This window comes from Miscanthus floridulus, chromosome 7 (genome assembly GCF_019320115.1).
Source record: "Miscanthus floridulus cultivar M001 chromosome 7, ASM1932011v1, whole genome shotgun sequence".
NCBI classification, from domain to species: Eukaryota; Viridiplantae; Streptophyta; class Magnoliopsida; order Poales; family Poaceae; genus Miscanthus; species Miscanthus floridulus.
This window is the reverse complement of record NC_089586.1, coordinates 71343896-71359039: the sequence shown is the minus strand read 5'-3', so window position 1 is coordinate 71359039 and position 15144 is coordinate 71343896. Positions and strand designations below refer to the sequence as shown.

Here is a 15144-nt window from a genome sequence, read left to right as displayed (position 1 = left end):
AGATATCACGCGGGGGATTCTCGGAACCGGGCTAGGGTTAGGTCAAACGCCCTGAATGCAATGGGGAATCAGTGCTGATTAGAATTTGATCTAGGTCATAATTTGAGATCAAGATTGAAATACAAAGATTGCCATACCAATCAATGGGAGGATAGCCCTGGGCAACGATTGGGCAGCGAGGTGACCGGCGAGGTGCAGCAGAGGCGAGCTGGCGCGGTGGCTCGGCTGGAGCGCGACTGGCGAGCGGGGGCCGAGCGTGGAGGCGCGGCGAGGCGAAGGCACGACGGCGCGGCTAGGCAGGCGCACGGTGGCGCGGGCGCAGGCTGACCGGAGAGATGGCGCGTGGCTGTGCTGCGACGGTGGCTCGGGCTAGGGCACGGCTGCGCGGGCGCGAGGAGAGGCGCGAGGAGGCGGCGGCGCAATGGTGCGGCGGCGACTTGGGCGCGGGTCACGGGTTAGGTCAGGGAAGAAAGACTTGAAGGCCCGTTAATATAATCCCCCAGACCGTGACAGAAAAGGAAACCGAAATAGAGACTTGAAGTCGCGCAAGATCCACTGACCGGACGCTCCGGTGGTAGCGACCGGACGCTACCACCCAGCGTCCGGTCGATTCCAGAGAGGTCCAAATCCTCTGGAATCGTGACCGGACGCGTCCGGTGGTCCATGACCGGACGCAGGCAGGGTCCGGTCAATACAGCTTGCCCTTTCATTCATCGACCGGACGCTGGACCCTTTCTGACCGGACGCACAGACGCAGCGTCCGGTCACTCCTTCAACAGCAGTTCACCTCCTGTGAACTGACCGGACGCTGGACAGCAGCGTCCGGTGCAGCGTCCGGTGCACCTTTTCCAGCAATTCTTCAACATACCTTCGCGCTACCTGTTCCCAATCAAGTCCCAACTTGAATAAGATCCAAATAAACACCAATTGGGACTGATGTGAGTGACCTCTCTCAAACCCTCATATTTTTCAAAATATTTTGCCTTAGGCTATAATTCTTTTTAAGGAAATAGGCAACAAGAGGGCAAATGGAACAAAATGACAAAACAACATTCATGCATATGTAATACTTGTAAGTAAATCTAGTTGCTTGTCAAGTTTGATCCAAGGTTAAGCTTCTTCACACGCTCTTCGGCGGTTATCTTAACCATGTTAGACAAGCCCTATTTGCATTGCCACAAATTAAACATGTTGTATATTACAATGAATGCAAGGGACAACACAAGCTCAATTTTTGGTGAAGTTACTAAAATCAAGTACATTGAGCTCGTTCCGCAATCTACAAAATGTAGCTTCATCTAGCGGTTTAGTGAAGATATCCGCTAATTGATCTTCGGATCTTACACCTTCTAGTGATATATCATTTTTAGCTACATGATCTCTTAGAAAGTGATGGCGGATATCTATATGCTTGGTGCGAGAGTGTTGAACCGGATTATTTGCAAGTTTTACCGCACTTTCATTGTCACACAAAAGAGGTACTTTCTCTAGAACTACTCCATAGTCTAGTAAAGTTTGTTTCATGTATAATATTTGTGCACAACAAGCACCCGCGGCAATGTATTCCGCTTCGGCGGTGGACAAAGCCACACTATTTTGTTTCTTGGAGGACCAAGACACAAGTGATCTACCAAGCAAATGGCACCCTCCGGATGTGCTCTTTCTATCAACTTTGCATCCGGCATAGTCCGAATCGGAATAGCCAATTAATTCAAATAAAGCTCCTTTGGGATACCAAAGGCCAATGCTTGGTGTGTGCTTAAGATACCTAAGGATTCTTTTTACGGCAATTAAATGTGTTTCCTTAGGACAAGCTTGAAATCTAGCACACATACACACACTAAACATGATGTCGGGCCTAGATGCGGTTAAATATAACAAGCTACCAATCATAGAACGGTAGAGAGTTTGATCAACCGAGTTACCTCCCTCATCTAGGTCGAGATGTCCATTTGTAGGCATTGGGGTCTTGATTGGCTTACATTCATCCATCTTGAATCTCTTGAGAAGATCTTTTGTGTATTTCTCTTGAGAGATGAAGATGCCTTCTTTCATTTGCTTGACTTGAAAACCAAGAAAGAATGTAAGCTCACCAATCATTGACATCTCGAACTCCTTAGACATCAATTCACCAAATTCTTTGCATGAGTCTTCATTTGATGATCCAAAGATGATATCATCAACATATACTTGACAAATGAAGATATGCCCATCAAGCTTCTTGGTGAATAGTGTGGTGTCGACCTTCCCAATGGTGAAGCCCTTCTCAATAAGGAAATCCCGAAGGCGCTCATACCAAGCTCTTGGGGCTTGCTTAAGCCCATATAGTGCCTTGGACAACCTATAAACATGATTAGGATATCTAGGGTCTTCAAACCCGGGAGGTTGATCAACATAGACTAGTTCATTAATAAAGCCATTTAAGAATGCACTTTTTACATCCATTTGATATAGTTTCATTTCATGATGTGATGCATATGCAAGGAGGATACGGATGGCTTCTAATCTTGCAACCGGTGCAAAGGTTTCTCCAAAATCTAAACCTTCAACTTGAGAGAACCCCTTTGCAACTAGTCTTGCCTTGTTCCTCACAACAACACCTTGATCATCTTGCTTGTTGCGGAACACCCACTTTGTTCCAATGACTCTTGCATCTTTTGGTCGCTCTTCAAGATTCCAAACTTCATTGCGAGTGAAGTTGTTCAACTCTTCATGCATGGCATTGATCCAATCCGGATCTTTAAGAGCATCTTCTACCTTGGTAGGCTCATAGCAAGAGACAAAAGAGTGATGAGCAACAAATGAAGTAAGTTTTTGAGATCTAGTCATCACCCCCTTTGTTGGACTCCCTATGATGAGATCTTGTGGATGATCTTGTAGGAGAGGTGTATTTCTTCTATTGACCACTTGAGGAGGAGGTTGTGGAGCATCAACATCTTGTGCTTGTACCACCATTTGCTCATGGGAGATATGAGTATCTTCATTTTCTACTCTCCCAACTTTTTCACCATCTTGTGGTACATTTGATGAAGAGGGTTGATTAATGACTTGTACATCATCTTCATCATCTTTTGGCTTGATGTCTCCCACCGGAATATTCTTCATAGCCTCCCTCAATGGTTCATCACCTACATCATCAAGATTCTCATGTGCTCCTTGGGAGCCGTTAGATTCATCAAATTCCACATCATATGTTTCTTCAACCAAGCCGGTGGCATGATTAAATACTCTATATGCTTTGGACTTCAATGAGTAACCAACAAGAAAACCTATATCACAACGCCTTTGAAACTTCCCTAGGTGTTGCCGCTTCTTGTAGATGTAGCACTTGCAACCAAACACCCTAAAGAAGGAGACGTCCGGCTTCTTCCCATTGAGCAACTCATATGGTGTCTTGACAAGGAACTTTTGAAGAAATAGGCGGTTGGATGCATAACATGCGGTGTTGATTGCTTCCGCCCATAGAGCTTCGGGAGTGTTGTACTCATCTAGCATTGTTCTTGCAAGAGTGATCAAAGTCCGGTTCTTCCTCTCAACTACACCATTTTGTTGAGGAGTATAGGTTGCGGAGACTTCATGTTTGATTCCAACTTCATCACAATAAGCTTCTATGTTTGTGTTGTCAAACTCTTTGCCATTGTCACTTCTTATCTTCTTGAGCTTCACTTCAAATTCATTTTGAGCTCTCTTGGCAAACTTCTTGAAACAAGATGCAACTTCGGATTTGTCATGAAGGAAGAACACCCATGTATATCTTGAATAGTCATCCACAATCACAAGACAATAGAGATTTCCTCCCAAACTCTTGTATGTTGTTGGTCCAAATAAATCCATGTGTAGGAGTTCTAGCACTCTTGTGGTTGACATGAAAGCTTTGGTTGGATGAGTGTTTGCAACTTGCTTGCCGGCTTGACATGCACTACAAAGCTTGTCCTTCTCAAACTTCACATCCTTCAACCCTCTCACCAAATCATTCTTCATAAGCTTCTTGAGTGAGCTCATCCCAACATGAGCAAGTCTTCTATGCCATAGCCACCCAAGTGTTGTTTTGGTGAATAGGCAAGTCTTCAAGTTTGCATCTTCGGAGGTGAAGTCAACTAGATATAAGTTGTTGTATCTAAATCCATTGAATATCACTTGATTGTCATCTACCTTAGATACAACCACCTCCTTCTCGGTGAACAAGCATTGGAAGCCAAGATCACACAATTGTCCAACGGATAGCAAGTTGAAACTCAATGAAGCAACATAGAGCACATTGGAGATGGAATGATCATTTGATATTGCCACTTTGCCCAATCCTTTGACCTTGCCCTTTGAATTATCTCCAAATGTTATTTTCTCTTGTCCATCTACCTCTTCATCTAGTGAGGTGAACATACGTGGATCACCGGTCATATGTTGAGTGCAACCACTATCAATAACCCAATGACTTCCACCGGTCTTGTAGTTCACCTACACACAAGAGATTCAAGCTTTAGGGATCCAAGCTTGTTGAGGGCCCTTCACCTTCTCAACAAGTGACTTAGCCACCCAAATTTTCTTAGGTCTACTCTTGTTGGGGGGACCTAAGAACATGACTTTCATCTTTCCACTTGAATCTTTTCTAAGCATGTAGTGAGCATTGAAAGCAAAGGGTCTAGCATGCTTGGGCAAGGGTTGTGGTGGTGGAGTTTGACACTCATGAGCAAAGTGGCCTTCTTGTCCACACTCAAAACATCTCTTTGGCTTTGGCTTTGGCTTTGATTGTTGGTGTTGAGCTTGAGCCTTTTTCTTCTCTACACTTGCCATATATCCAATGCCACTTCTATCCATCTTCATGACGGTATTCATGAGTAGCTCACTTTGGAGATGCTTGCCTCTAGCAAACTTGCTCAATCCCACTTTGAGATGCTCTTTCTCCATCTTGAGCTTCTTGTTCTCTTCCTTGAGATTATCATTGTTCTTCTCCTCCTTGAGTTTCTTGATTTCTTCTTTTAGCTTCTCATTCTCAAGGATCACCTCTTTGTCATGATCAAGAGTTTCTAGCACAATGGTGTTGTGACTTTTCATCTCTTCAAGATCTTTCATGAGCTTCTCATTGTCACTCTTGAGCTTGACAAACTCATCATAGTTATTGCACTCAACCACTTGCTTGCCCTTGCTACTAGATCCATGCTCAATGCTCTCATCAATTAAATCATCACATGAGGTAGCTATATCAATCTTAACAACATGGTTAGTAGCATCATGTGGCTCATTTGGTAAGAATTCTTGTGCAATAATAAGAGTATCATGATTGATCTTTAGAGTTGTATATTCATCTTTTAGCTTATTGTGACTAGTGATAAGCTCATTGTGCACCCACTCAAGTTTATCATTTTTATCTTTAAGCTCTTTCTTAGAAGATTTGAGCTCCTTGAGTTTGGATGATATAGAATCATTTGTTTCTTTGAGCTCATCATTAGCCTTTTCTAATGTATCACACTTAGCTAAGAGTGAATCATTTTTAGCATCAAGTTTTTCATTTGTAGCCCTACTTTTTCTAATGATCTTAGTATATTTTCTTAGTATTTTGACAAGATCATCATATGTAGGTGAGTCATCATCATCGCTATCACTATCATCATCACTAGCATGTTCATCATCACTACTATCATCACTCTTAGTTACCTTGCGTTCACCTTTGGCCATAAGGCATAGGTGTGTAGAGGATGATGGCGATGGTGGCGGTGAAGATGCAATATCAATAGCAATGGCGGCCACCTTTTCATCGTCACTATCATCATCGGATGATCCACTTGATGAATCAATGTCCGTGAGCCAATCACCGACAATGTAGGCCTTGCCACTCTTCTTCTTCTTGTAGAAGTCCCTCCTTTTTGCCATCTCTCTTCTTGTATGGCTTGTTCTTCTTCTTTTCATCTTCATCACTTGAATCATCTTTCTTGCCCTTGTTCTTGAACTTGTCTTTCTTGGGCTTTGTGCATTGATGAGCTAGATGGCCAAGCTCGCCACAATTGTAGCAATCCATCTCGGAGATTGGCTTTCTTCTTGAGCTTGTGAAGAACTTCTTCTTCTTGCCATCAAACTTGATGCCACTCTTATTTAGCCTTTTTAGCATCTTGGTGGTCTTCTTCACCATGAGGGCAAGGCTTTCTTCATCATCTTCATCACTTGAGCTCTCATACTCAAGTTTTGCTTTGCCCTTGTCTTGGCTAGCTTTGAATGCTAAGTCCTTCTCTTTCTTCTTTGTAGAGGATGAGCCATCTTGTGGTGTGATGTGCATGTACATCTCATGAGCATTGATCTTTCCCAAGATTTGTGTCGGTGTAGCGGCGGAAAGATCACCTTGATGTAGCACGGTCACAATGTGCCCATATTTGTCAATGGGGAGGACACTCAAGATTCTTCTCACAACGTCGGATGGTGACATTTGAGTAAGTCCAAGCCCATTGACTTCCTCTACAAGAACATTTAATCGAGAATACATCTCATTAGCACTTTCTTTGGGAAACATCTCAAAAGAATTTAGCTTTTTAATCACAAGATGATAGCGTTCCTCACGCTCACTCTTGGTTCCCTCATGGAGCGCACAAACGTCCGACCATAGAGCATGGGCGTCTTTGTGGTTCCTTACACGATTGAACACCTCTTTGCAAAGGCCTCTAAAAATGGTGTTGCGAGCCTTTGCATTCCATTTTTCATAATTTACTTCATCGCCTTGAAGTTGTGCGGCATTCCTAGGTGCGGGGAACCCTTGAGAGGCGGCTCTAAGAATTCCAACATCTAGAGCTTCTAAGTATGCCTCCATGCGGATTTTCCAATATGGAAAATCATCTCCCTCAAAGATAGGAGGAGGTCCATCCCCAGTGAGACATCTTGCTCTAAGCGATTAAGCTTAAAAACGTGAGCACGAGGCTCTGATACCAATTGAAAGGATCAAGATGCCCAAGAGGGGGGGTGAATTGGGCTAATTCGAAATTCTCTTGCAATAAACAAATCCTACGGATAGCCCAATTAACCCCTTGTGCCTAGAAAAGTGTTTCTATCAAACTAAAGCACAACGAACTCACCACCTAAGTTCCAACCTTACTCAAGCAAGCAATTCTATGGATGTAAAACAAGTATTGAATTGCTCAAAGTAAATACTCAAAGTAAGTGCTCAAAGTAAATAGGGAGAGAAAGGAACGCGGCGATGTTTTGCCGAGGTATCGAAGAGTCGCCACTCTCCACTAGTCCTCGTTGGAGCACCCGCGCAAGGGTGTAGCTCCCCCTTGATCCGCGCAAGGATCAAGTGCTCTCTATGGGTTGATTCTTCGACACTCCGTCGCGGCGAATCACCCAAAGCCGCTCACAACTTGAGTTGGGTCACCCACAAGCTCCGCCGGGTGAACACCAAACTCCCAATCACCACCAAGCCGTCTAGGTGATGGCGATCACCAAGAGTAACAAGCACGAACTCTCACTTGACCACGCGAAGCCTAATGAGAAGATGGATGCACACTTTGCTACTCTTGATTTGCTAGTGAGGCTACTCTCTTGGATTCTCAAATCACAAACACCTCACTAGGACCTTGCTCTTCTTGGCACTCACAAACGTGTTTCTCAGCTGTTGGAATGAGCAAAAGTTACTCCACTCACGAGTGGAGCTTCTATTTATAAGGCAGCCTGAAAAACTAACCGTTATGAGCTTCTGCGGGACGACCGGACGCTCCGATCGTGATGACCGGACGCTCCGGTCAGTTCAACCCGCGAACCAGCATTCAAGTGATGACCGGACGCTGACAGGGTCCGGTCAGTACCGACCGGACGCGTCCGGTCGCTCTTGGATGCTTACTGTAAACGACCGGACGCTGGATACTCAGGGTCCGGTCACATTGACCGGACGCGTCCGGTCACTCTTTTCCAAGTCTGGACCCTTACTGGAGTCGACCGGACGCTAGCCCTCAGCGTCCGGTCACACGACCTTCCAGCGTCCGGTCACAACAGACTTAACCACCTCAGTCAAACGAACTGACCGGACCCTGCGGCCAGCGTCCGGTCGCACCGGAGCCAGCGTCCGGTCAGTGTTTGACCCTCCATTCACTTCCAACTTTCGAACATATGTGAATGAAGTTTGCTCCAAAGGATCTTAGGCATTCATAGGAGCTACCTAGAGCTAGTTTTAACAAGTGTGCACCACACCTAACTCACTAGACTCAACTAGGTCAAGCTACCCGTTCATACCCCCCTTCATAGTACGGCCAAAGGAAAAACAAAGTCCTAAACTACTCTAAGTGTCTCTCCAACTCCAATCGACACTTAGAACTAGTTATCCTTAACCTTGTCGTCCGTCCTTTGAAAACCGAAACGATTTCCATCGTAGGGGCATGACAACCTTGATTGCCCAATCGATCTCCATTACCATGACCTAACTTAGTTTCCTCTGCAAAACACACGTTAGTCATAGTAATCTTGTATTGACATTAATCACCGAAATCCAACTAGGGGCCTAGATGCTTTCACAGGCAGCAACACCGACCAGCAGGCAGCAACACCGACAATCGACGCGCGGTTAAGAAAGTTGTGGCAGCTAGAGTGCCCCAAACGAAGCCTTCAACAATGGGATGACATCCGCGGATGCCAACAACGTTCGGAGAAGCACGGGCAGGATTTTCAACCATAGGATGAACAGAGGTTTTTCATCCCGGAGCCTGCCCCAACGACCCGAACGGTGCAGACAGGCTTCGACGACGCCTTCAGGAAGGAAAATGACGCAGATTGCGCCACCGCCGCTGGCCCGGAGCAAGAAGCCAGGCAGGGTAGACACCCAAGCACATTAGTCGACACCGTGGGTCGGGGCAGGAGGGCGCCACTGTGCCAAGGGGCTTCCTGGCCGGCGAGCAGCGAACTCCGGCTGCCGCCCAGGGGACCACGCCGATGTTGTGCCGAAGTGGACTCCCAGATGCGCAAGAAGGAGGCATGTCCACGACGGCCACAAGGACGACAGATGGCGGCCCCGACGCTAGATCCGGACCACAAGTTCCTGGAAGGGGCCTCCATCTCGTCCGCCCCTTGCTGCTCCACTAGCACCGCAACCCTCACCGGATCCGCAGCAGACCTCATGAAATTCGACCATGGAGGGCTCGGATCCGCCCCGACGATGGCCAGCTGTCGGAGTTGGGCCACCGCAAGGGGCGCCACCGCGCCGACCGTGTCCAGGCCGACTTTGCCGCGCCAGACGCTAGATCCAGCGTCGGAGGCCCCGGATCCGACCGTGGATTGCCAGCACAGCACCGACGACGACGATGGCGGCCACAGCAGCGGCGAGGACGCAAAGCGGGGAGTGGACGCACCCGCGCCCGGCCAACCACGGTCACGCCTGGCACCGGCGCACGTAGATCCGAGCACGAGCCGCAGGCGCAGACGCGAGCAGACCGCCCATCTGGCCGCCTCGCAGACCCGGCACCGCGTGGATCCGGGCGGTAGCGCACGACCTGAGGCGGAGCAGACCGAGGAAGGCAGATCCGGCGCAGATGTGGACCCCGCCGGCGGCCTAGGGGCGCCGCCAGCCGAGGTCGAGCATGGGGAGGTCGGGTGGGTACAGGAGGGAAGAAGAGGAAGCAGGAGAGGGAGAGGGAGAGGGAGCCATGGCAGGCCGCCTTTTTGAGTGACCACCGCGGGCCGCCGCCGCCGCTCACCGGAGGAAGCGGCGGCGGCGGCCGGATAGGCCCCGACGGCGGCGGCAGGTGGGAGCCCCTCGAGTCGCCACAGAGACGACGCGAGGGGAGAGAGAAGTGGTTTTTGTCCCTACTTCGCACTTGCAGTTGCATGGACGCCGGGTAACTTTCGGCAGCTCCTGTATGCTGGGTCTTTTCAGCTTTCCTGACAGGGCCTTATCTTATATCACCAACCCTATTTTCCAGGACAAATATATATGTTTTCAAAAGTTGAAGCAAAATATTCAAAGAGATATTGATTGACAAATTTAAGGGTATTGACTGCACTCAACCTTAAACGACACGCTTTCGGCTTTTCTAACCAAGGAGCGTCCGATATGCGAGTCATGTGCCCACTTTGGCATTCTTCCTCTTTTTCTCTTGAACTTTTCTAACTTTGGTCAAATTGGAAATACAACAATACCACAATACCAAAGTATTTTTTACTAAATTCACCACAAAATATATAATGATTTTGCATTTATTTAAACTAGTAAAATTTAGTCTGAGTTGAATAAGTTTGACTTGGAGCAATATTAAAATGGTATATGATTTGATTTGACTTAGAACAAAATTAAAGTGATAATTCCTATATTTCAAATTATAAGATGTTTTGGCTCTTGTATATACATTGTTTTAATATGTATTTAGACATAGTGTATATCTAAGTGCATAGTAAAAACTACGTATCTAATAAGTCAAAATATCTTATAATTTTAGAATGAATGGAGTATATAATCTAAAAAGACAGGGTACGATCGGATGTGTTGTTAAAATAAATAGAGATTCTTGTGTCACTTTCTACTTATCACAATATAAAACGCTCGTGTACATACATGTACACTTGCCTTCTATACATATATCTACACACATGCTATTTTATGAGCACTTATGTGAGACTAGATCGTGAGGTTTTGAGATTGACAAGTCACTATATACACCTCCCTATGGATAGCACGCACTTCCTGCTACTATAAGAATTTATGAAATAAGTCCAGATACACCTCAATGTACCGAAGTTAAGGCAAATTAGAGGATAACACATTTGCCTTGTAGGTGTATGGATATATGCCACAAGGATGCATACACAATGAAATTTTAGATGTAATCACTATTTCTATAAAAAGGCACATTTATACTCTCTAATCTCTATGTAGCTTCGTTGATTGCCTCAACCTTTAATTACAGGCTATAGTATCTGAACTCACGCATTAACTCATACCACACGCATGCACTCTAACATACTCACACACACCCCTAGTGCGCAAACTAGACCTACAACCTATATCTAAGGCTAAGAGAACACGGCTGAAAGATATGACAGTGGTAGCACATTCGTGCGAGGCAACTGAAATTATTAAGAAAAACACTATTCCCGATGAGACACCCGTACTCACACACACCTCTAGTGTGCAAGCTAGACCTACAACCTATATCTAAGACTAAAAAAAATACGGCTAAAAAATATAGCAGCGGTGGCACATCCGTGTGAGGCAACTCAAATTATTAAAGAAAACACTATTTCCGGCGAGACAGCGGTGCCGATACTAGGCATCAAACCCGCACGGGTGGCCTGCACAACCGCAGCGCACAAACATCTTTGATAAAACTGAGTCAATACATATCGAGAAGAACATTCTCCTTGTCCTTCTCGATACTTGACCATTCGTTAAATAAATAAATAAGGCAGTACACTGTGTGTAGTGGCACTGTCCAAAGAGACCAGTGGCGTACCCGCCTACTCACGTGCGCTCTCTGTGAGATTGTGACTCTGTCTCTAGCGGCGGCGGCGCCGACGCCAGGTGCCCACGGCCAGGCCTTCATCTTCGGCGCCTTTACCGGCGACGAGCACCACCAGGTACGCCCACCCCTTCTCTCCCGTTCCTTCTGTACGAACCCGAGCACCCAAACCCTAGCCTAAGCTGTTTGTATTCGGATCTTATCTGGTCTGATCTGATCCAATCACTAGTGTAATATACACATGTTATGCCTACAATTCGATCTGATCTGATCCAGTCACAAGTGTAATATGCACATGTTATGCCTACAATTCGATTCTCTGTTTTTTAACAAAAATTATCGGGTGTACGCCCGTCCTGAAATACAGGACATCATGACTTATAAAACTTGTACTGAAATATAAGACATTCTATGTGGTGCCTATATGCTCAGATTGGTCAAAGTTTGTTAAAAAGGAAACCATAATTTGACGAGAAACTATTTAATTGGATTTAATCCATGAGTAGGGCAAAATTGCACGTTCACGAAAAAAAATCCATGAGTAGGCCATTTGATTAGTCCCTTAAGTTGTCTTACATTTTTGGAATGCATTGTATTACAGGATGAAGGAAGTATATGTGTACACGGTACACCCATGTTCTTTACTGGGTCAGCCCTGAATCCCGTGTTCCGTTGTCTGATTTGCAGGTACACATGTTATGGCCGGCCTGATCAGGTTGCGTGCCAGTCTGAGGAGTTTGCCGTCAGTTCCTCGGTCGTCGTTCGCTCGGACACCTCCGGCTTTACAAGTGGCGGCTTGGTTTCCAAGCCCGCTATTTCATTCTGCTAACATTCGTGAGAGCCGTGCTTTACTGGTAGCAGCACTAGATGTATCCAAGGATGGGTCCTCGGCGGTTCTGGCGAATAGCCAGCCTCCCAAAGGTTCTTTAATTTTCTTATTGGAAGCCTTCTAGAGGCTGTTTAGGTCAGTCTACCATGCGGCTGATCAATGTCCGTGTCAGAGTCCTTGACTGCGCTGTAAGTTGCACATTGCTTGCCTGCATGTTTACAGGGGTTATTGAGACATTGCGCAGTGCTGATGCAGTATGTTTCGACGTCGATAGCACCGTCATCCTGGATGAGGGTATTGACGAGCTTGCTGATTTCTGTGGGGCAGGGAAAGCTGTTGCTGAATGGACATCAAAGTAAATGCTCCATTGTGTAAATTGGTTCATCTGGACTGTGGATTTTGTGGGAAGAACTAACCATGGCTTAATATTCTTAGAGCCATGACTGGGACTGTTCCATTTGAGGAGGCGCTGTCAGCCAGGCTGTCTTTAATCAAGCCATCTCTCTCCCAGGTGGAGGAGTGCCTGAAGAAGAGGCCACCAAGGTAACCTCGCCTATTCTAAACTTCATGTTAATATATATGGTAGCTGGTATTTTGGTGTCCTTGGTTTCCATCCTTTTTTTTAGGTAACCTCGCCTTATTCTAAACCTCATGTTAATCTATATGGTAGCTGGTATTTTAGTGTCCTTGGTTTCCATCCTTTTTTAACTATTTGGATTCAGCACCACTGCTATTTACCTTTTGGAAATAATGGGTATGGGTGTTTATCCCTTGTCTGTTCCCCCCTTATATGTAACTCTGTATAGAACAGAAAGTGCTTAGTAATGATAATTGATTGACCGGGTTTCTCTTTTCACAGCAAGAAAAAAAATGTGTAGTTATATTTAAAATATGTACAGACAACCACATCATTATCGTTTTGGCAAGTTTGCCTTATGCCTTTCGTAGCAGTGCTCTAAGATTTCTTTAAATACAGTATAAAACAAAGAGAGAAATCACTCAGCATTGTTTTCCCCGCACTGCAACAGAATTAAGCACTGTGTTTCAACTTACAAACAAGGATTGTTCATTTTCTTGGTCCAATTTAAAGGATTATCAATAGCACTGCTTTTTTTGTTTGCAGGATTTCTCCTGGAATGGCTGATTTGGTTAAGAAGCTAAAAGCTAATAATATTGATGTATTCCTTGTGTCAGGAGGCTTCCGACAAATGATCAAGGTAGGTCCTGTAATATCATACCATGGTTCATTTCGGCTGTCTCGTACTCAAATTTGTATGTTCGTTATATTCCAGTTGTTGGAGCAAACTAAAAGGTACAATTTATTTTAACTACACTTTAGTTCAGTTGTAAATTTGCTTAATATATACAGTACGAAAGTGGTTGCTCACATATATATAATGGGTTATCATTTATTGGCTCAAAATCATCACTTAAATGTTTTCCTTGTTTCCAGCCTGTGGCATTTGAGCTTGGTATTCCTCCTGAAAACATCATTGCAAACCATCTGCTCTTTGGCACTTCGGGGGAGTACGCTGGATTTGATCCCACAGAGCCCACTTCACGCAGTGGGGGTAAAGCAAAAGCAGTGCTGCAAATAAAACAGGTCTAGTTAAACTGTATATCTTTTGGTTGCACTCTTTACTTCTGACCATTGTGCTGACCTTTCTTTGTGTTCAGGACCATGGCTACAAGGCAGTCGTTATGATTGGTGATGGCGCAACTGATCTTGAGGTATATGACTGGATAACGCCTTTGAAACTTCTATCCTGAATTCCTGACAATAGATATGCACAAGGATGATATGTCTTATTGGGTAAAGGGCAGTTATCGATACTGACTTGATTTTTGTAATGATATGGTCATGCTTCCTGGCTGATTTGATTGTTGAGTCATGCAAACCTTTCTCACTGTTTGTGTTCCACTCAAATCTTGTAACTTTGTTTCTCTTGTTCATGTAGCATGAGATAGAAATAATAGGTGACTGAACTTCAGAAAAAATATAATTTAGCATGATGTAACAAAGAGTGGGTCAAAGAGTTTGTTTTGCTTAAGGCCTGTTGAAAGAAATTGGTTTAAGGCTATTGACATATCGCTGCTATTCTTTAGTTAGTGAATAGTTCAGAGAGATATAACTAACTGAGTGTATGCAGTGCAGCTTAATGGTACCAGACTAGTATATAGCAAATTAACAATAATGCTGTAGCACAATAAAATGTTATACAGCTAGATTAATTAGCCCATGTCTTTGCAGGCTCGGCAACCTGGCGGGGCAGACTTGTTCATCTGTTATGCCGGTGTTCAAATGAGGGAGCCAGTCGCAGTAGAAGCCGACTGGGTGGTTTTTTATTTTCAAGAGCTGATCACCAAGTTGTCATAATGATTACTTACCGTGATTTCTGAATCTTGCATTGCACATTTGAAGCTGAAGATTTAACTAGCAATTCTTGGACTTCAGTGAATTATCTGGTTGTAAAGTATTTCTTTTTATTTTTTCCACTTTATTTCATGATCCTGATCCACAAATTTTGGAGGTGGTGTTCTAAGCAATTGTTGAGTATGTGTGTAATGAATTCCATCACAGTTAAGTGCTGAATCGCACCTTTGTTTTTGCAAGCATTGTGGCTGAAAAACACTGTTCTGACTGAAATGTTACGAGAGAAAAATACTGTTTCGGCTAAAAAAAGAAGCCGAACAAGCCGGATTTAAGGTAAGCCGAACGGGGCCTTACCAACAATTCTGACATACTGTGCCTGTTGCTATTTGAAGCCTTCATTGGTTCTCATGTACTCTACGTCTCAGCTACATTTCTGTTAGGAAGCAAATTATAGACTTTTGAAATTAATTCCTTCAGGACAGCAACTACTTACAAACAAGTTGTATGCTTTTGTGCAACCG

The 15144-nt window shown here is 44.9% G+C and overlaps 1 protein-coding gene across 1 annotated transcript; it reads left to right on the top strand.

The window, feature by feature from the left end:
- Positions 1-11378: 11378 nt before the first annotated feature.
- LOC136463405 (phosphoserine phosphatase, chloroplastic-like) lies at positions 11379-14862 on the top strand. The gene is made up of 8 exons (XM_066462406.1): positions 11379-11538; positions 12108-12341; positions 12472-12604; positions 12685-12792; positions 13373-13466; positions 13703-13852; positions 13927-13980; positions 14501-14862. Exons 2-8 carry the CDS (start codon positions 12119-12121, stop codon positions 14624-14626), a joined length of 888 nt encoding a protein of 295 aa, XP_066318503.1. The 5' UTR covers positions 11379-11538; positions 12108-12118; the 3' UTR covers positions 14627-14862.
- Positions 14863-15144: the final 282 nt, after the last annotated feature.

Coding starts and splice junctions, on each gene's coding strand:
- LOC136463405 (XM_066462406.1), top strand. CDS start 12,119: ATGGCCGGCCTGATCAGGTTGCGTGCCAGTCTGAGGAGTTTGCCGTCA. Junction 12,793..13,372: donor CTGAAGAAGAGGCCACCAAG/GTAACCTCGCCT, acceptor TTTTGTTTGCAG/GATTTCTCCTGGAATGGCTG. Junction 13,981..14,500: donor ATGGCGCAACTGATCTTGAG/GTATATGACTGG, acceptor ATGTCTTTGCAG/GCTCGGCAACCTGGCGGGGC.